General features: G+C 46.8%; 1 protein-coding gene across 1 annotated transcript; it reads left to right on the top strand.

Moving 5' to 3' along the window:
- Positions 1-7,619: 7,619 nt before the first annotated feature.
- TMEM254 (transmembrane protein 254) lies at positions 7,620-16,252 on the top strand. Its single transcript, XM_060275003.2, has 4 exons — positions 7,620-7,959; positions 9,050-9,153; positions 10,337-10,396; positions 13,822-16,252. The coding sequence occupies exons 1-4, from the start codon at positions 7,846-7,848 to the stop codon at positions 13,937-13,939; spliced, it is 396 nt and encodes a 131-aa protein (XP_060130986.1). The 5' UTR covers positions 7,620-7,845; the 3' UTR covers positions 13,940-16,252.
- Positions 16,253-21,531: the final 5,279 nt, after the last annotated feature.

The raw sequence follows: 21,531 nt of genomic DNA, 5'->3' as shown, positions 1-21,531 counted from the left end.
CACAGAGCTTGTCCAGAAGGCTATCATGATAAATGGTATCAAAACCCCAAAACAGATCAAGAAGCCAGGGGCATTCTCATTACTCATTACACCTTACTCATTACGACCATCAGGGTGACCAATGCTGAGTCAGTCCCCAAATCATGCTTGAAGCTGGGGTGAAATGGATCAGATGGGCTGTATCCTCCAGAAACTCTTGTAACAGCTCCTCCACTACTCTCTTCACCATGTTGCCCAAGAAGGGGGTATTTGCAAGCAGATGGTAGTTGTTGTAAAGCACAACAAAAGGTGCAAGAGGAGGTTGCAATGGGCACAACGGCACTTTTCCCTCTCATTCCTTTGGGTGCAAGCAAGGGGGGCAGCTGCCTCCCCCAATCAAGCAAAACAATAGAAATACTTAACTAACTAACCAATCATGTCGGCTCTGCACCCCCTAACAAAAGTCCTGCCCCACACAAACAAAAATCCAGGCTACGCCCATGGTGTTGCTTGCAACAATGCTTCCTTTCTAGAAAAGAAAGGTCATGTTTGCTCGGGGACCATGCCACCTGACTTATTCAGTCTTCAATAAATATGGATAGGTTGCGACTGCTTGAGGGTAAGAGGACAATCTGCACATGCACAGAAACATTCTTCTCGTAGTTATTATCTATGACAGAACAGTGTGTAGTGGTTAGAATGCTGGACTACAAGCATGGAGACATGGGTTCAAGCGTTGATTGAGCCACGAAGATCATTGGGTAGACTAAAGCCACTTATAGCTCAGCCTAACCTACCTCAGAAAGTTGTTGTGAAGATAAATAGGGATGAGGGACATCATGAAAACCATTCTGAGGATTTGTAGGATGCAAGTGTAATAAATAAATAAATAAATAATGAATTTGATGTAATCTGGCATTGGTTTGTTAAAAAAAAATGGAAAACTAATAAATATTATTTGGCAGATAAATAAGTTTTCTGGAAACCCAGATTCTGGAGCTGCAGATATTAAGACAATCTCTTCCAACATAAAAAGTTAAGGAAGCTGTATCAGTTTGTAAGAAGAGCAATCTGTCTTGCAGAAGTTGCCAATGACTGATTCTGAGTCTCATATAGCAGAGCCTCATGACACGGCAATTGTTGTCTGTCAATCGGCATTTCCATAGTGCATCTACACAGTTGTGTGCTGGCTGCAATGTATTGCTGAGTTAGCCCAGTCGGATGCTGCCAAAACACATTGGACCACATCAGTGAGTCCAAGAGGGGGTTACTAAGTTTGGACTAAATTTGCCTTGGCCGTCCGATTAAATGAGCTTTGTTGGGAGAGTGATGAGATGCAACACTGCTGCTTCAGCAGCCTCTCACATTGGCTTTTGATACCATCATCCATGGTATCCTCCTGGTCTGTCTACAGAAGATGGGTACCCGGAGCAATGATCTGCATTGGTTCCGGTCTTGAGATAATGGCCAATTCCAGAAGACAGAATTGGATGAGTATTTCTCAACCCTCTGTCTCTTCAGCTGTGGGGTGCTGCAGGGCACAATATGTCTCCAGTGTTGCTTAAAATCCATATGAAGCTATTGGGACTTGAGAATTATGTGAAAGGCAATGCATAAATTGATAAAATAATAGTGTACATTCAATACCCGGTCTTGGAAGTTTTTTCTGTGGCTCATTTTAAACCATGGCAACCCAGAGCTGATTATCCGTAACACCATGTTATATAAGTAAATAATTGTTTTTATAATGTACATTTTGATTAGATTATATCCATGGAGGAAATAGTTTTGGAGATGCTTTTAAAAATAGAATTGCAGTGTTGGAAGGGACCCTGAGGGTCATCTAGGCCAACCTCCTGCAATTCAAGAATTTCAACTAAAGCACCCAATTTCTGCAATAAATGTAATCACTTCAGCAAAAAACCCAAAATCCTCTCCCACTTCTCAGAGAAGCTTCTATAGAGATAAAAACCCCTTCCCTTCAGAGCTCCTACAGAGGGATACACTAGTGATAGCCAAATTTTGATTGAGACCATTGCTGTGGTGTTATTAAAAGGCAGTTTCACACCCCATACATTTATTTGCTGCATGTAGCATCTTAACTGTTCTTATCAATCCAAACTTATTGCATAGCCGTGGAGTAAGAATTATGGTGAATTAGAGTAATGAATTATTGCTGTACCATCATAAATGAGGGAGGCCTTGCCAATTTTGTGGATAAGGCAGCGGTCATTTTGAATGCCCACTTCTCTTCTCACCTGCACCCCTACCGGTAGTAGCAATTTTGGATGTGGAAACATGTGGATTCCAAATCATGTGTGGGGAACATATTCAGGAATGCAGAAGTCGTAACCAAGGACGTAATTTATTTATTGGAAACTCAACATACACTTCCATTGTTTCCTCTTTTATCAGCTTTTTGACCAGAAAGCTTTGGGATGTTTCAAAATTATTTCTTCCTATCCTAAAATTCATACTCCATACACCGTTTCCATACTCCACCACCACCCTTAATCTTGCCTCTGGGTCAATGCCAAGCAGATGGGGATGCAAACAAGTCCAGGATTATGCTAAATGTGGGAGTGGGGAGGAAGGGAAGTGGGAAGGATTGCCCACATTTGGCAGAAGCTCCTCACACATCATGGAATGCAAGTCTAGAAGATTCTCTGACTTTCCTGAATAGCCTGTGGGCTGATTTGCCACTGAAGGGAGGAGACTGAAAAGCCCCTACACGGACATGGTGCCCTCCATTTCAGGCTTAATACAGGGGTTCTCAAAAGGTGTGGCACGCCACACTGCTGTTGCAGGAGGGGATGGCAAGAGCAGCAGGAAGATTCAAGGACAATAAGGACAATCAAAGAAACATTTAAATATTCCGCATAGTATAGTATCAAAATACTTGGCTGCAGAAACCACTGCCCATTTATTTCCTTTTTTATTCCTTGCTCCCCCCCCTCATCCCGCCCCTGAGGAGAAGCAAACCAGGGCAAGGCTTTCATGTCATGCTTCCAGTTCCCTGCAGCTTTGGATGGGTTAAAGTCATCGGCAGAGCTGCAGCCTGGGAGCACCAGGCCCCATCCTCCTGAGAGCAAAAGGTCTCTAGAAACAAGCAGTTTTGTGTCTGTGTAGCCCAGAAGCCCAAATTCTGAACATAGTTATTGGCATGATATTTGAGAGAAGAGGGTGGGGGGATAAGGATAAGTAGTTCCCCACATGGCTTGTCTTCCCTCAGGGAGTGCTGACTCCTAGGGGCTGGACCGCTTTGAGCTCCCCACAATATTTTTAGTGAGGTGTTGGGCACCCTTAATGTTTGGACACTCCTTGCAGCTCCCAGTCCATAGCATTCCTCAGGTGACGCAGGTGAAAGACAAGGTAGAGGAGCAAATGGATGTGAACAGTTGCAAATGCCCTGTCTTATAGTGTATTGAGAAATATTTGAGAAATGATAACATCTCCTGTCCTCCTGCTTCAGCTGATCTCCCTCATATATCATTCCTCTCTTATTCCGACTAGAGAACTAGTCTTTTGCATGACTGTGTCTTCAATTGCACCCATGTATACTTAAAAACAACAATGAACAGTCAAGGAGGAAATGTTTTGTGGGTGTCGCATTGCATCAACAGCATGTCCCATTGCATCAACAGCTAAAGACATTTAAATCTTTTCGCTCTGATGAATGTAAAAAAAACCCTCTAAGAATTAGGTCACTGCGTGTAGCAACTTTGAAGGCACAAGGTCCATGCTCATGCAAAGTTTTATCGCCTCTCAAAATTACATATTCATATTCTGATGCAATGATAATTCTAATATCTCATTTCTTTATCCTTTCATTTCCTCATAGTTAAACACAGATCTTCTGTTAACAAATTCAGATAGCTCCAGCAGATTGCTCCTCTCTGCAACATGCTGCTCAGGTAGTGAAAACGCCCACACAGATGCAACATTTCAACAGGCAGCTCTTGCAAAACTTCAAGACCTCAGTCAGCTGGAGACTGTCTCCACATGCAAGGAAGTCCCTAACTCATCAAGGGTTTGAGACCATCAGCTACCCTCCCCTAGCAACAGCCATTCCCAGGGTGTGGCTGCTGCCGCATGCTGACAGCTTCTAGGAGCCACAGGTGAGAGCTGAGTGCAGGATGGGGACCAAAGGTGGGCAATCTATCCCAGAAGGAGCACGATGTGCCCTCCACCAGAGGTACGACCCTCCTTTAATACTCCACACACCCCGCACATGAGTAAATAACCACTTAATATGTTTATTCCAAAATTTCATTGTACGTCATTAATTCCTGTAGGCAGCTGAAATAGATTTAGTAATCATTAATATTAATTAAATAACCAACCAAGTCACATTAGGCTAAAGCACACATCCTTCTTATTTTTTACAAAGGCTGCATGTTTCCCTCTGCTACCACTAAAGCATAGAATGAAGTTGAGGTTGGTTGGGCAACCCTTCTCATAGAATGTCAAGTAGCAATTAATTACTATGCATGTACTCCCAGGGAATATGTAATTTACATTCATGTACATATGTTCTGAAAATATATGCATGGGGCAACCCAGGTGGCGCTGTGGGTTAAACCACAGAGCCTAGGGCTTGCTGATCAGAAGGTCAGCGGTTCGAATCCCTGTGACGGGGTGAGCTCCCGTTGCTCGGTCCCAGCTCCTGCCAACCTAGCAGTTCGAAAGCACGTCAAAATGCAAGTAGATAAATAGGAACCGCTACAGCCGGAAGTTAAACGGTGTTTTCGTGTGTTGCTCTGATTCGCCAGAAGTGGCTTAGTCATGCTGGCCACATGACCTGGAAGCTATACGCCGGCTGTGACGTGTTTTGTTTTTGTTTTTTTAAAGAAATGTTCTGTTGTATTTTGCTTCTCCAAGCAGACCAATTGAAGGGTTAACCCAGTCTCCCTGGTGACTGGCAGCAACATTCCGCTGGAGGAGGGACTGCAGAGGTTTTAAATATGATGTGCAGCCGTTAAGTGGTTGTTGAGGGTTTTTTGTGTGGGAGCTTGGGTGGTCATGGAGAAGGTAGACTTAGATGAAGTAGTTGATAGGTATTCTGTTATTTGATTACCAAGAACGTTACCTGTGAAATTAAGTCTGTACCAATGATACCAGAAAGCAACCATTAAGATTTAAGTCAATAAATATCCATCTTTAAAGTGTCATACCAGTAATTGTCTATTTCAATTTCCAGCTAAGGTATCCAGGAACCCAGTTGGTGGGGAGCTCTTTTAAACTGTCAAAACTGCCTTTTAGAGGAGAAAGGTTTGTGGCTGAGAGTGCACCAAGAAAAGGGGGGGGGGCTAAAGGAGGAGACAGGTTCTGGATGATAATAAAGTTACCTCAGGAAGGAGGCTAGCTTTACAGTAAGGGAGTTTCTAGTGAAGTGAAACCCTTATCTGAGTACACATAGGAACAGTCTTACTTATAGCCCCAAGTCTATATAGGTACCTGGCCACGTTTAGGCTGGAAGAGGACTCTCTTTTATTTTTGGAAACCCATGAGTGCTAGAGGGTTTAAAGAAAGGCTAGAGGGATAAGTGGGAGATTTGATTTACCTCAGAAATCCGTTAGTGCTTTTAATAATTGAGAGGTCAAAGTTATAAGTCAGAAAGTAAAGGACTTTCGTCGCACCGGCTCCCTCGGCCAATAACGCGAGGTGAGCGCGCAACCCCAGAGTCGGTCATGACTGGACCTAATGGTCAGGGGTCCCTTTACCTTTACATATGTTCTGAAAATATATGCATGGGGAAACAGTTGTGAGTAATTTATTTAAATTGAAATTTCCCCTGTGCTTTAAATTGCAGTAATAGCAATATACTTAAAATGTGCAGAGCATTGCTTACCATTATGAGAAACAAAACTAGATGGCCCAAGCTTGCAAGCCCCATCCACCTACACTTCTGGACTGCACACAAAAACCATACATTTAATGGTCCTTTAAAACAAGGAATTGTAGCTCCGTGAGGTGGTAAACAGCTGTTTCTAGCATCCTTTGGCAGAGACAATGTGCTTACCCCTGCTTTTCAGAGGGAGGCAGCTGTGAGATAAGCACAGCCTGGCACTTGTGATATTCTGGCACCAGGTCCCTCCCACTCTTCTCCATCACTGCAGCCCTTTTCCTGGCTTCTCTGGAAAACGTGACATGCAGGAAGCCAGCACTTTTAACCCCTTTCGTGTGCTAGAAATGCTGAGGACAAAATGTGACGCATTTTTCCTCCCATGGCGTTGGGCCTGCCCCACCTCACTGAACAATCCTTTACTCAAAAGTTTTTTTTCCTTTCCTCTTAATATTCTAGCCCAGAGTATCCTGCGGGGGAACATTTGTGAGGGGATAACTGGTAAGTTGGAGTCTCAGACAGGTTTTCTTTAAATGAACAATAAAGATTTATTAAAGGCAAGATTGCATATAACACAAATGGATTCAACTTAGGTTACTTCAGGAATACTGTGCGATTTCACTTTTAATTTGTCCTCAGTTGTTTTTGCATTATAGGTTTGGTTCCTTTTTCTGGTGATACTTTCTTTCAGTTATCCACCCCCTTTAACAAGCCTGCTCCTGAGGTACTTTATGAAATACAGTGGTACCTCTGGTTACAACTTAATTTGTTCCGGAGGTCCGTTTTTAAGTAAACCAAAGATTCCCAACACCCCCTCCCTTCACTGGGTTTGGGAGTTTCTTCTTTTCCTTAGAAGAATCTCTCCCCTCCAGACTAGATTTGAGTCCCAAATAGGCTGTTCCTTTCCTGCTCCTACCTCTCCTGGCTCAACCTCTGCCTCCCAGTAAAATTCTCCAGGACACCACACTCTGTCCTTCAGAATATGCTCAGAGTGGAAGTTGTTTTTCCAGAACCAACTCTTTCTCCCATTCACTTCTTTATACCTCAACCTGCTTCCCTACCTATCTCCCAATCTCTCCAACCACAATCCCAACCCACTTCAACCAACCCTCTCAAACAAACTGCCCCTCCAAAACCTCTCCTTTTAAACTCCCCCTCCTGGAACCACGACCAATCAGAGGCTACCATTCATTAACCATTTGCTGGCAGGAAAAAAAGAGAAACACTTGTTGATCCCACCTGTCCAGCAAAACCAACCTTTTTGTCACACGAAACCTGGCACAGTTTTTGTTTTATTAAAGAAGAGAAGGAAGCAAGAGGGGGGTCAAGCACTGGGCACTGGAAAAGGAAAGAACAGGGAATAAGCACATTATGGATAGGGACTCAGTGAGTGTGCAAACTCCAGAAAGGGAATGAGTGGGTGGTGATTTTGTATGAATGAGGTGTGCATGGCAGTACTGCACCACCACGGGCAGCTCAGCTGGTAGCGCATGGGACTCTTAATCTCAGGGTCGTGGGTCCGAGCCCACCCAGGGCACAGCTGTCAAGTTTTCCCTTTTCTCGTGAGGAAGCCTATTCAGCATAGGGGAATTTCCCTTAAAAGGGGGGGGGGACTTGACAGCTATGACCCAGGGATGGCTTTCGGTGGGATTCCTGCACTGCAGGCGGGGTTGGACTAGATGACCCACCCTTGCGGGACCCCCTTCCAACTCTCCAATTGTACGAATTGCCGCCAGCAGTTTGCCACAAAGACTCGCACTTTACTTTACGGCCCAAGCGGTTGCCGGAGATACGCGAGAGGAGGAAAGCGGTAGCAGCAGGTAGCAGCGCTGATCCTGCAGCAGAGCGTCCCGCCGATCCCTCCTAATCCAACCCCCCTCCTCCCCTCCTCCTTCCCGCGCCTGCTCTGAGCGTAACAACAATTCCCTCTTTGTGACGCAGGCGGCGTATGCAAATACAGCGCTGTCGCCACGCCCCTCCGCTCACAAGAGCCGGCAGGAACAGCCTCGGTCGCCGAAGAGATGAGGAGAGTAGCGGGCTCGATGGACTCCCAGGCAGGGCACCGCGCCGATTACTTCCGACGCACCAAGCCGTTCTGGATGGTGGCGATCCTGGCCGGCATGATCTACTACGGGGTGAGCGCAGCCTCCCTGGAGGCTCCCGGGGCACCCGGTGCGGGAGAGCGCGGGGCGCCACGGATCCAAAGGGCACCCTCGGGGGGGGGGATCATAGTCCAACCCGGAACATTTCGCCTGACGAGACTTTAACCCGCGACCTGGATGTTAAAGTCCTCGTGCTCCACGGGCTGAGTTACAGTATGTCTCTTTTGCCGTGGGAGCTAGAGATGGGAAGGCTTGGAGGGGACCCCTGGAGGGGATCCCTATGTACGTACCGTAGCTTTGAAGATGTTAGGGAAGAGCCCGCCAAAATCAAGCGTGTTTTTTTTTTAAAAAAGTCAAATTTATTTCACGGGGAGAATTTACAGTATTCAGAAGGGCGTCCCATTGAGTTCAGTGGGCACTTTACTCCACTGCAACTGGGCACAGGGTAGATAGATGCCTAAAGCAGGTGTTGAAACTCTTCCACTGAAATGAATGAGCTGAAAAACAAAAACTAAATGCACCCCAGAATCTTGAAACAAAATAAAAAAAATTCCTTCCAGCAGCACCTTAAAGACCAACTAACTTTTTATTTTGGTATGAGCTTTCGTGTGCATGCACATGAAGCGTATTTAAACCGAAGTATGACTGTATAAATGTACTGGTATGTTTTCTATGTTTTCTGTCGTAGTGCACTCTTAGCTTTAATGCATAGCACACACTGTACTGGTGAGGTTTATTCTGGAAGTACATTATATGATAATTGTGATTTTTTTTTTAGGGGGATCTAGACCAAGATCTTATCAGCTGCGGTCTCTCTTGCCTAAGTTCAGTGTTTCAGTGTCCTCCACACCCTGCATTGTCAAATGGCTGCTAATTTCTGGGTTGTGCCACATTGTATTGATGTCCCCGAATTTCATATATTACATATGGATACTGGGGGATAAAAACAAATGTTGTGAATTCTGATGTTGCCGGATGATGGGTTATGTTGACATGTTTATATGCCACTTAGGAATTTGGAATATTAAGTGGTATAGCTGACGTAAATAAAGCAAATATCTACTGTATGCTTACTTAAATGTATATCTTTCTCTTTTTCTCTCCCCCCCCCTGCACACCTCAGTGGACAGTCTTGTCACCCTCAACAATCCCCTACGGCTATCTGGGACCATTAGGCACCTTCACTAAATATTTGGTGGAGAACCATAAAACTCTTTTAAATACGGGGTAAGCTGAATTCTCATCTTCTTCTTATTCACACTGCTACTGCTCACCCAACAAGTTTGTTGGATCCCGAGGCCTGTACCACCATTCCCAGATGGGTGGGTGGTGAAATATAATATGCAGCCATATGTATGTGTTTCTCCTTGCATATTGGGAGGGACAAGTAAGAGTCAAGCAATGTATTTGAGATTATAAAGGGACCCCTGACCATTAGGTCCAGTCGTGACCGACTCTGGGGTTGCGCGCTCATCTCGCATTATTGGCCGAGGGAGCCGGCGTACAGCTTCCAGGTCATGTGGCCAGCATGACAAAGCCGTGTCTGGCAAACCAGAGCAGCACATGGAAACACCGTTTACCTTCCCGCTGTAGCGGTTCCTATTTATCTACTTGCATTTTGATATGCTTTCGAATTGCTAGGTTGGCAGGAGCTGGGACCAAGCAACGGGTGCTCACCCCGTCACAGGGATTCGAACCGCCGACCTTCTGGTCAGCAAGCCCTAGGCTCAGTGGTGAGATTATAGAGTCATAGAATTGTAGAATTTCTAACAATGGACCCAGGGCCTCATTCTTTATTTTTCCTTCCTTTTAACTTGTAGAAACCAGTCCCACACATGTCTGAAGGGTGGATTGGGACAGGCTGTCTAACCTCTTCCTCTAGTAGTTTTCCAGCCCATAATTATCTCCCCTGAGCACTTTTGTTACCTGGGTTAAAGAGCAGCTCCATACATGCCTTACTCCACTACGACTGTGTAGTGTTTCTGGTCCTGTTTAGGCTATGCATAACTTCTGTTATTAGAAATATGCACATTAATATAAAGGGCAGGACAAAATGTTTGCCTGCTTTTTGAAAACCCCATTCCTGCACCTGAACTTTATTCAGCATGCAAGTAGTACAGAGGGAGCCATACAATAAGGCAGGCTGATCTTTGGCACCCTTCAGAGGCAGTGGCAGATAGCTCCTAAGGCAGAGCCTGCTGTGTGTTTCTCTTGCACAAGCCATGCTTACCGAAATGAACAGGCATTGCACAAAGCATATTTGTGTTGCTTCCGGGAACACCTTCTGTCCATTTCACAAGGGCTTGCGTGAGAAATAACAGGTTTGTGTCCCTTCTTAATTAGCTGGTGATTATCTTGCTTTAATTTATGCCAGTTACAAAAGGTGTTACCATATTATCCTTCCTTTCAGATATTTCGTGGCCTGGCTAGTCCACATCGGGGAAGCATTATATGCCCTCAAGCTATGCAAGTAAGCTATTTTTATTTTATTTTGGGTCTCTCTTCTACCTCCGCCTCCCTCCACCTTCTCCTAAACAGCAGAGCTGCATCTGGGCTTGTGAGCTGGTTTCTTGGGTACGGATATGGGGTGCTGTGGGAAATGCATGAGCACTCCCTCTCGCTGCCTGAAGTGGTATAGAAGTGACATACAGGTTTTAATAATCTTCACATCCCATTTGCAAGAATTGGGCCTAAAGTAAATTCTGCCAAGGACCGACTTCGGAGCTGTCGTTGAATTTGCTTTTTAAAACGAAACCAGTGCTGTCTTGCACCTTATATATACAACTTATGGTTGCATTCTGCAGTAGAAGGCCTCTTGCAGATACCATCTCATCAGGAGACCTGCTCCGTATAATGCAGGAATTGTGTCTATTGTCTTTTAGGCACCTCTTAAAGACCTTCCTCTTCTAAGAAGCCTTTTTAATCATAATTTTATCCCGGCCCTTATCTGCATTGTGTTTATATATGCCTGTATTGTTGATGATTTTGTATTGTTAATTGCTTCGGGATGCATAAACGAAGTAAGCAAAATACAGTGGAACCTCGGTTTACGAACACCTCGGGTTACAATCTTTCGGTTTACGAACCATCCTAACCCGGAAGTAAGTAACCCGAGGTTTCCAAGGTTTCTGAGACAGGGAGAGAAAGGAGGCTTCCCCGGGTGTCCATCCAAGCCGGGCAGGAGAGCCCAGGAAGGCGCGCTGGCTGCAAGGAGCCGAGGCGCGCCAAGGGGAGCCGGGCCCGGCGCTGCCTTACCTGCCATGCTGCTTGCTGCCCACCCGCTTCTTCTGATATTGTCCGTCATGGCCGCAGCGGCCGAGGAAGAGCGCCGGCGGGGAGGATCTCCCTTCGGACTACTGTACCAGCCTCGCCAGGCGCAGCCCAGCCCCTCCGCACTCTGATTGCAGCGGAGGTGTTGCCGAGGACGACCGGGCAGGCTGGGGGGTCGGCGGCGACGAAGGCAGGGCCAAGGCGCAGCAGCCGCCGCCGGCCTCGCCGAGAGAGCCACAGCACAAAGACAGCAAGAGAAAGGCGGCCGCCCCGGCGACCACCCAAGCCGGGCAGGAGAGCCCAGGAAGGCGCGCTGGCTGTGGCGAAGCCTCGGCCCGTCGGCTGCGAGGAGCCGAGGCACGTCGCGGTGCTTGCTTCCCATTCGCTTCATCTGCTGGATCGGCTGGAAGGGGATATTGTCGAACGCCGACATCCCCTTGCAGCCGGATCGGCTGCAAGGGGATGTTGTCGAATGCCGACAACATCCCCTTGCAGCCGGTCCGGCAGAAGAAGCGAATGGGAAGCAAGCACCGTGGCGCGCCTCGGCTGCTTGCTGTCAATCCGCTTCTTCTGACGGACCGGCTGCAAGGGGATGTTGTCGGGGCCGTGCCACCGACAACATCCCCTTGCAGCCGATCCGGCAGAAGAAGCGGGTGTACAGCAAGCACCGCGGCACGACTCGGCTCCTCACAGCAAAGGCGCACCGCAGTGCTTGCTGTCAATCCGCTTCTTCTGACGGACCGGCTGCAAGGGGATGTTGTCGGGGCCGTGCCACCGACAACATCCCCTTGCAGCCGATCCGGCAGAAGAAGCGGGTGTACAGCAAGCACCGCGGCACGACTCGGCTCCTCACAGCAAAGGCGCGCCGCGGTGCTTGCTGTCAATCCGCTTCTTCTGCCGGACCGGCTGCAAGGGGATGTTGTCGGGGCCGTGCCACCGACAACATCCCCTTGCAGCCGATCCGGCAGAAGAAGCGGGTGTACAGCAAGCACCGCGGCACGACTCGGCTCTTCACAGCAAAGGCATCGGCGCGGTGCTTGCTGTCAATCCGCTTCTTCTGCCGGACCGGCTGCAAGGGGATGTTGTCGGGGCCGTGCCACCGACAACATCCCCTTGCAGCCGATCCGGCAGAAGAAGCGGGTGTACAGCAAGCACCGCGGCACGACTCGGCTCCTCACAGCAAAGGCGCACCGCAGTGCTTGCTGTCAATCCGCTTCTTCTGACGGACCGGCTGCAAGGGGATGTTGTCGGGGCCGTGCCACCGACAACATCCCCTTGCAGCCGATCCGGCAGAAGAAGCGGGTGTACAGCAAGCACCGCGGCACGACTCGGCTCCTCACAGCAAAGGCGCACCGCAGTGCTTGCTGTCAATCCGCTTCTTCTGACGGACCGGCTGCAAGGGGATGTTGTCGGGGCCGTGCCACCGACAACATCCCCTTGCAGCCGATCCGGCAGAAGAAGCGGGTGTACAGCAAGCACCGCGGCACGACTCGGCTCCTCACAGCAAAGGCGCGCCGCGGTGCTTGCTGTCAATCCGCTTCTTCTGCCGGACCGGCTGCAAGGGGATGTTGTCGGGGCCGTGCCACCGACAACATCCCCTTGCAGCCGATCCGGCAGAAGAAGCGGGTGTACAGCAAGCACCGCGGCACGACTCGGCTCTTCACAGCAAAGGCATCGGCGCGATGCCCCAGCCTCCGGAAGGCATCGGAGCTGGGACTTCGCTCCAATGCCTTCCGGAGGCCAGGGAGCGTTTCCGTGACTGGGCTGTGCAGCCGCGAAAGTGGTCCCCGGCCTCCGGAAGGTATCGGAGCCGGGACTTCGCTCTGATGCCTTTGCGGAGGCCGGGGACCGCTTTCGCGGCTGCACAGCCCAGTCGCGGAAACGCTCCCCGGCCTCCGGAAGGCATCAGAGCCGGGACTTCGCTCCGATGCCTTTGCGGAGGCCGGGGACCGCTTTCGCGACACTGGCCTCCGCAAAGGCATCGGAGCGAAGTCCCGGCTCCGATGCCTTCCGGAGGCTGGGGCTTCGCTACGATGCCTTTGCGGAGGCCCCCAGCCTCCGCAAAGGCATCGGAGCGAAGCAGTTAATCCGTTCTAGGGGGTGTTTTTCCCCCGTCTAGAACGGATTAATCAACTTCCCATTACTTTCAGTGGGAAAGTTCGCTTCGGTTTATGAACACTTCGGTTTATGAACAGACTTCTGGAACCAATTGTGTTCGTAAACCGAGGTTCCACTGTAAAAAAAAACATAAAAGCACAAGAAGGAACCAGTGACTGTGTAAGTAGGCTGGTCTGTGTGAGTGCCAGCAGAGGAGTAACAACATGATGGTTCTGCAAGTTCTAAATCCCAAATATATGCACTTTGATTCAAAACCCTGTTTGGAGGTTACCTGGAACTAGTGAGTGCATTGCTGAGATCTTTCCTTCATTGCTGTATCACATGCCAGCCTGGAAAGTTCCCTGAAGGTTTCTGGTGAGGGAGCAGGGGTGTGGATGACAGCCCACCTTCAGATTCCCCCCATCCTCCAAGCAGCTGAAGGCAAAATAGACATCTATCTACTTAACTTGGATTTTAAATAATACATGCAGAAATGTCAGGCTTTATCTGCCTGTCTCTTCATTGCAGGTTGAAAGGCATCACAGACCCTTCAACTCAGCATAGGTGGTTGCTTCAAACATTTCTCTTTGGAATGGGATCTCTCTACTATTTGTTGGCCTACAACCCCCGGAAGAAAAGCTGGTGAAGGATTCAGCCGGAAGAGAAGGTTTCAACACATTCTAGCTTTGGGGTATATTTTTCAGCTAGAGGGATGGATGTATTCCTAAATATTTTTTGTGCGTTCAAAAGTATGGCAATCTCTTTCACTTGGAGAAATTGAAAGAGAAATTTCTTTCAGACGTCTCCCCTGAAGGTTTTGCAGCTGTGGGCAAAGCGATGAAACTAGCTTGTGACAATGGGGGATGGAGCCTTTCTTTTTAGATCAAGGAAATAAAGCCAGTTCTTAATGGTCAGGACCAAAAGGCCAACACTCACAAGATATCTGCATAGGACCAGTTTAAAATACGGGTGACAAACAGAGCAAGTTTCTTGTTTGTAGCACAGAACAACCTATACTGTAGTCTCTGCTTCTCTGGTCTGACAGTAGCCTTATTCATAAACTGAGCTGTATAGAAGTGTGGTGAAGCATCTTCCTCTGGGCCCAACCTGTGCCTGTCTGTTGCTCCCTGGTTTTGCCTGCATCCATGGCTGGATTGTCCTCTGTGATTGTATGGATAGTCCCCTTCATTTATGAGCCTCTTTCTCCTCTCCCCTGCCACCCTTTTACAAGTAAGGATTGCAGATTAAGCAGGTCTGTGAGCACTGACCTCTACATGCAGCTGCACTATGTCCAGGGTGTAGCTGTGACTGGGAGGCAAGGTGGCATTTTCATTTGCACCATAGACCAATAGGGCTAATGCTACTTCATTAGTACTTTCAGTGCTTCATAATAATAATAATAATAATAATAATAAATACTATTAAAAAATAATGTGCAGCAGTGCAGATTATCCTTGTTGGGCATCCAGTTTTAGCAGGTGGCTTGGCTAACATTTCTTCCCCTTTATTGAGAAATAAACCTCTTCTGTTCCTCACCCACCTTCCCACCCAGAGTTTCAACAGGGTTTATCCACAAGTAGATATGGTCAGCATTGCATCCTGAGCATCTTGCAATCTTTCTCCACAAACTCTGCCACCACCCCTCTGATTTATAATGGTCTACCAGCAGGTTTTGCTCTTACGTTTTCTTGGTGCTCTCTTAACAACCTGCATGCATTGCAAAGCACTTTAGTTAATAACCGTGGCACCAAACTCTTGGGCATGGTGCAAGCTTTTATTGACGTACAAAAGGCTACGAGAGAGAAAGCTGTGATCACATAAGAACTGCAGTCAAGACCAAGAAACCCCACTGGGGCAGTTTTATTTCTCAGAGATCCAACTTGCTGTTAAAAGGTAGTTTTATATTACATGCCTTAAATTCTTTAGGTGAAGATGCCCTCCCCCCCCCCAGAAATACATCAAAGCAGCTCTACTAGTTTCAATCTGGGAGAAGGCTTTGATAGAGCTTTCATTAGGTGTTCCTCATCCAAGCTGTGGGGAAGGTTTAGAAACCACATTTGGAGGAAGTAGTTATCAGATGAGTGGGTGTCTTAATTCATAGACGTGTTGGCCAATCTGTTTAGTATCTGTAGTATCTGTTTAGCATCTCTTTAGAAGCCTACATGTTATGCAATGCCACCACCCAGATCTGAGAAAGAAAATTTACTGGTGCAGTTTTTCCCTGGCATGGCATTGCTTGGCAAGGTGAAGTGTTTTACAAGATTTTACCCTCTCTAGAGAGACTTTTCACTAGTGTAAGCTCGGGAGCAGAACGAGGGTGAGAAGCAAAGGGCACCAGCACGGAGCTTGAATAAACACCTCCACCCCACCAACTTTTTAGCATTTTGTATTAGTGCAGTGCATTTTTACTGTAGTACATGCCATTGTCATGTTGGTGCAGGAGGCAGGTCCACTGATTCTGTGCCTGAGCAAATATATAAAGGTTAGGACTCTCTGCCACATTAGACCATAGGTCTTGCCTTTGGTTTGGGCTTTTAATTCTTTTGTTGATTTCTGCTGAAATGCCCTATAATGTCTTTCAAACTCTGTGTCTCATTTGGATTTATTTCCAGGCAGCTCTTAAGAACACTGCTCCACATAGTTTTAGCTGAGCATTTTGCCTTAGTGCTTGAGAACCCTGCATATTCCCACATGCTTTTTGTATTGAGAATCACCTCTTTAACATATTCCATTTTACCTGGGTTTTGTCTGGATGTTTAAAGGTAGCTTTTGCTGTTCTTTTTACTGTTAATGCTTGAAGGGAAACATGGCAAGCTGTTTGACTGTTGCATCTTGTGGTAAAAATGTGACCTAAGATAGGGTGCTTAATTGGTATAATGCTGCATTTTGAGTTGATAATGTCCGAGACCTGTCTCACTGCTGGCCTTGAATAAAGCTAATAATACTCTCTAAAATATCACACATATCCTGAAATTGTTACAAAGGATGGGGTGGTAGTTTCACATCCTTAAAGCAGGGGTGCCAAAACACAAAGTATAGGGCTCCCTAAGGATTCCTAATGGAGCACGGGTTTCCGCAACCACCTTCTAGGAAATTTTGAACAGTAATCAGGCCTTAATAGGATGAAAGGGGTTGACTCAACAATGCCTGCTTTTGTGTGTCATCGTATCGAGTTCTTTCCTCAATTTCCTCTCAGTCTGCAGCAGGAATCCTAAGGAGTTGGTGAGGAAATGCACTTGGGCATCCCAGGAACACAGCCAGATAATGTGTACAAGTGTGCATGTGTATACATACACAAACATGTTGTTCTTGCAATCATACTACAATTTGTTAAGAGCAAACGACTTCCCAAAGCAGGTGCAACCATTTTGGATTACTTTCATTGTAGTGTCTGACTTGCGGCAGAATGTAACTCTTGCCCATTTGCCAAATTGGGAATTGGACATTCCCATCCCTGTCCTATAGAGTGAGTATAGACAGGCCTGCCCTGATCTCTGAAGCAAATCTCTCCCTTCTCCTAAGACTGCATTGATTTTGACTAGGGAAGGGGGGGGGAACTGTTTGTGTGAGTGCATGTGTGACAGTATAAGGTGGTCATATCCACTTTTGTCCATAACCCGCCACTGGCATGTTACCCCCAGAGGTTGACAAAGGGTGATGCGACAAAATTGTGCATTGCCCTTGCTGGAGAATATGCAGGAATCAGTCTTTGCTTCTAACTGGCCTGAGAACATATTGTCCACAACGGAATGCCCAGTCAGTTTATATATGGAGTTTAACAGTAGCCCTGTAAAGGACAATCTCTCCTCAAGCCAACATTAAGCGTAAAAAAAAGAAAAAAAAGATTAACAACACAACACACCAGACATTAAAAATAGCAGTAGATATGTTTGGAAACCAGACTAAAGAAAGATTTGAAAGTGCTCTGAAAAAATGTGGCTTGACTTGCCTGTGAAAAAGTGGGAGGGAAGAGGTCAAGGTAAACTTCTGGGAACATAATGTCATTGTCTCTCGGCACCAGCACAGAAAAGCCGTCATCTTTTTCAGCTGCCTGCAGGAATTCATTGCATACAAGGACATTTTGGAATGTGCATATTAAATGGTTGTTTAATGTTATATGCAGGATGATACTTGGGTAGATATCAGGAGCAGCGCAAGCCATTTCGCTAGCTGAGGCAAAGGACATGATGGTGCATTTCCCGATTTTGTGCGCAAAATCTGATTAGGCTGGTAACTGAATTTTCAGCACTGGTGATGGGGCAGAGTCCTCCACTGCACACCAGGGCAGCAGAATAGCATAGGGAGTGCAGGGCAGAAAACATGGCAGGCCTTTTGGGCCTCTTTCTGCCCCTCAGAATTTGTCACCTGAGGCAGCTGCCTCACAGAAGGGTAGGAAACCCTGGGAGCAGGCAGTTTATAGTAGTTTCTAATGTTCTGACAAACCTAAGCCTTGATGAGCTTCCAGTGTACCATTCAGTCCAGAGAGGGAAGGGATGACGATGGGATGAGGGATGGTAACTAGGGGAATGTGCGTCCTTTTTGGAGGGAGAACATGGAACCCCCCAGCAGCTCCTGGGATGCCAGTTTCTTCTCCCAGGGCCTTCCACAGGATAATGAGCTGAAGGGACTCGCCTGTGGAGGTGCCCCCTCTCACTTTGCCCACTAGGAAGGAGATCTTGTCATTTCTCAATACTGTAGAAGACAAGGCATTGGCAACTGTTCCCATCCATTTGCTCCTCTTATCTTTCACCGTGCCCCACCCCGAAACTCACGCCAGTTGAGGAGGCAAGTGTCAGGAGAACTTCCCACTGTACCTGTTCTAATTGGCACAAAATTCCCATGTAGACATGGATGCACATTAAGCCGAAAATTGTAGAGGCCAAGTGCACATAGGGCCTTTTCTCCCTCCAATGGCAGATAGATTCAAAGGCCATTCAGGAATGCCAGAGGATACCATATTGTCTCGAATATAAGCCGCACCTTTAAAATTGGAGGAGGGAAAGAAAAGAAAAAAGGAAAAATACCCGAATATAAACCGCTGCATTCCTGGCTGCATACTGGGGGCGCTCTCCCTTCCTGGCCCTGGGGGAGAGGATGGGGGACTATGCGTGGGGCGGGCGCCGCTTTGCCTTACTCCTGGTGCTGTTTGCTCCTAGCTGCATACCATAAGGTTGTGAATATAAGCTGCACTTTAACTTTTCATGGTCAGAATTGGGGGGGGGGGGGGAGTGAGGCTTATATTCAGACCAATACGGTAATTCTAGACTTGCATTCCATGAGGCGTGAGGGACTGTAGGCAAATATAGGCTCCCTACCCATACACAGTGGTACCTCTGGTTATGATCTTGATTCGTTCCAGAGGTCTGTTCTTAACCCAAAACCATTCTTAACCTGAGGCGTGCTTTCGCTAATGGGGTGTCCCACTGCCGCCGGTGTGCGACTTCCACTCGTATCCCAGGGCAAAGTTTGCTACCAGGAGCACCTACTTCCGGGTTAGCAGAGCTCATTACCCAAAGCATTTGTAAGCAGGACGGTACGTAACCCGAGGTTCCACTGCATTTAGCCAAATCCTGGACTTCTTGGCTCTAGTCTGCTTGCATTAAGCCAGATACAAGACTAAGGTGGTGTACTGATGATATGGCGACGTGTACTGGCCAATTTGTTTTGAATGTTTCTGGATGATGTCAATAAAGGTTTTGATTGATTGATTGATTGATTGACTAAGGGTGTTGCAGTGTGATGATGAAGATTAATTGATGGAGATTAGTGCAAGAAGATAATGTTACTGAAACACCCAGAAGATTTCCAATACAATTTAGTTGGTTAAATTGGTGGCTGGGGGAGTGTTGCAGCTTTCTTTCCAATAAAGACATTTCATCATTGTTTTCAACCCTCTTCCTGTATTTCCCCACCTTTATCTTGCTCACCAAGTATTGCACATAGACACTGTGTGCAAGAAGCCTGGACATGCTTGAATCCTGTAACGTTACCATTCATTTTACAGTATTTAAGGGCATCTCATAACCATTTGAAAAACAATGGAATAATCCTTAACATTTGTATAGCACTTTCAAGTGTTCAAATGTGTGTTATATTGTTGTAAACTTTAACAGCCCTGTAATGGGGATCAGTATTATTATCCCCCCCCCCTACTGCAGGTGTGAGGGGTGCAGAGAGTGGATTGTCAAAGGTCACTCAGTGAATGCATGAGAGAGGAGACAGTCAAAGCTGGGGCTTTCTGATTTTTAGCTTGCTCTCTTAGCTAGCATGCTACAGCAGGTGTTGTTATATTGAAATACAATTAGTAACTGGAAGCAACTGCAGCAACAACACCTAACAGTGTAAGAAAAAAGTAAAAAAATAATAATCAGAGAACTAAGTCTGAACTGGTAGACTAGAAGCATAACAGCCTTAATCTACAACCCTCATCACCGTGATCATGTTCACAGAAAGGCCAGAAGGAGGAGCTCTTAGCAATGCCAAGTAAGCAAAGTTCTAAACTTTTTGCAGTTGTTTGGATCCATGTTTGCCAGCCTTATTATAGTGAGAACTTCCCTCCATCGAAAGAAAGAAAGAAAGAAAGTCAGGTTCTTGTGTTCTTCATCAAACAACATTCCGTTTGGCTTCCCATATTCTCTCATCACAAGCCCCATCGACTCCCAAGTGATAAGGGTACATATACATAGAATTGTAGTGTTTGGAAGTCCAACCCCCTGCAGTAGCAGGAATCATTTGCCCAACGTGGGGCTCAAACCCACAGCCTTGAGTTTCAGAGTCTCATGCTCTGTTGACTGAGCTATCCCCGCAGGCTTGTGCTGCGGGCCATCAGCCCTCAGTGGCTAGAATTCGAACACCTTTGCATGAGCAGGTGAATGTGCGGAGATACTGTGCACAATTGGGATTCCTACAAGAGTCTACGTTCAACATGTGGCCGAAGGGCAGGGCCAGAAATGCGTACAGGAAAAGATCCAGCCTTGTGGTCCCACTTCCCATTAATAAAATCGAGCTCCTTAATTAATAGAATGCTTAAAGTTGGTGATGGGGTGGCGGCGGCAGCATGCAAACATAACAGTCCCAATGGATCAGACCAAAGGCCTGTCTAGTCCAGCATACTGTCCCATCCATGGCCAGCCACATGCCTTTGGGAATCCTGCAACCAGGACATGGGGCAAGAGCCCTCTCTCACACATCAGCTTCACTGGAATACACCAGATGCTACTATTATAAGAGGAGGTGGAGAAGAGGAGAGGAAGTCTGTTCTGCAAGTGGAACCTGTTGCATGAAGTGCTGGATTTACCCTATATCAACGGTTTTTTTCAAAGTCCATGTACACAATGCTGTGTACACACTGATCACCCCTATACACATGCTTACTGACCATAGCTGCCAAGTTATCCCTTTTTTAAAGGGAAATTCCATTATGCTGAATAGGCTTCCTCGCGAGAAAAGGGAAAACTTGGCAGCTATGTTACTGGCACTCTCTAAGACCTCTTGAAACGTGAGACGGGACTTATTTTACAGAAGCTTCTTCAGTGGATACTATCTGTGCCTAGTAATCTAGAATTTAATCTCTTGTCGAAACTGTTTGCCTCAGTCCCACAGAAGGTTCAGGCATAGGGATCTGCTTTGCATTCCCCATGGTAAGGACAGAAACAACTAATTCCTTTAGCTTCCCTATAATTCCTTTAGCTTCCCTACAGTCACATTTTCCTCCTTTAGCACATTTCCTTGGTGTCTAAAGGAGGGACCAACTTTAGCAATTGGAATGCTTAGCAATTAAGATGTAGTCTGTTTTTAAAAATAATCCATGGATTACTGGGGTCCAAATCTATTAGCTTGCTCATAGATTCTCTGGATGGCATTCATCAAATCCCAATCAACCAGCCTCAGTTCACCATCTGTAAAATGGAAATACTATTGACCTACAGGAGAGCAAGAAATAATGTAAACAATCTCAAGTGATACAGAAATGAATTATGAACTCAGTAGGTGCCATTTTTATTATTTAACCTAGGTTAAAGTATGGTTATGGTAAAGGTAAAGGGGACCCCTGATCATTAGGTCCAGTCGTGACCGACTCTGGGGTTGCGGCGCTCATCTTGTGTTATTGGCCAAGGGAGCCAGCGTACAGCTTCCAGGTCATGTGGCCAGCATGACAAAGCCGCTTCTGGCGAACCAGAGCAGCACACAGGAACGCCGTTTACCTTCCCGCTGTAGCGGTACCTATTAATCTACTTC

This window comes from Zootoca vivipara, chromosome 5, assembly GCF_965207765.1.
Source record: "Zootoca vivipara chromosome 5, rZooViv2.hap1.1, whole genome shotgun sequence".
Lineage (NCBI taxonomy): Eukaryota > Metazoa > Chordata > Lepidosauria > Squamata > Lacertidae > Zootoca > Zootoca vivipara.
The sequence above is the reverse complement of the archived record's forward strand: the minus strand, read 5'-3'. Positions and strand labels throughout refer to the sequence as shown.

Excerpts from the sequence above, each read along its gene's own strand:
- TMEM254 (XM_060275003.2), top strand. The coding sequence starts at position 7,846 with ATGAGGAGAGTAGCGGGCTCGATGGACTCCCAGGCAGGGCACCGCGCC. Across the intron at positions 7,960-9,049 it reads CCGGCATGATCTACTACGGG|TGGACAGTCTTGTCACCCTC; the intron begins GTGAGCGCAGCC and ends TGCACACCTCAG. Across the intron at positions 10,397-13,821 it reads TATGCCCTCAAGCTATGCAA|GTTGAAAGGCATCACAGACC; the intron begins GTAAGCTATTTT and ends TCTTCATTGCAG.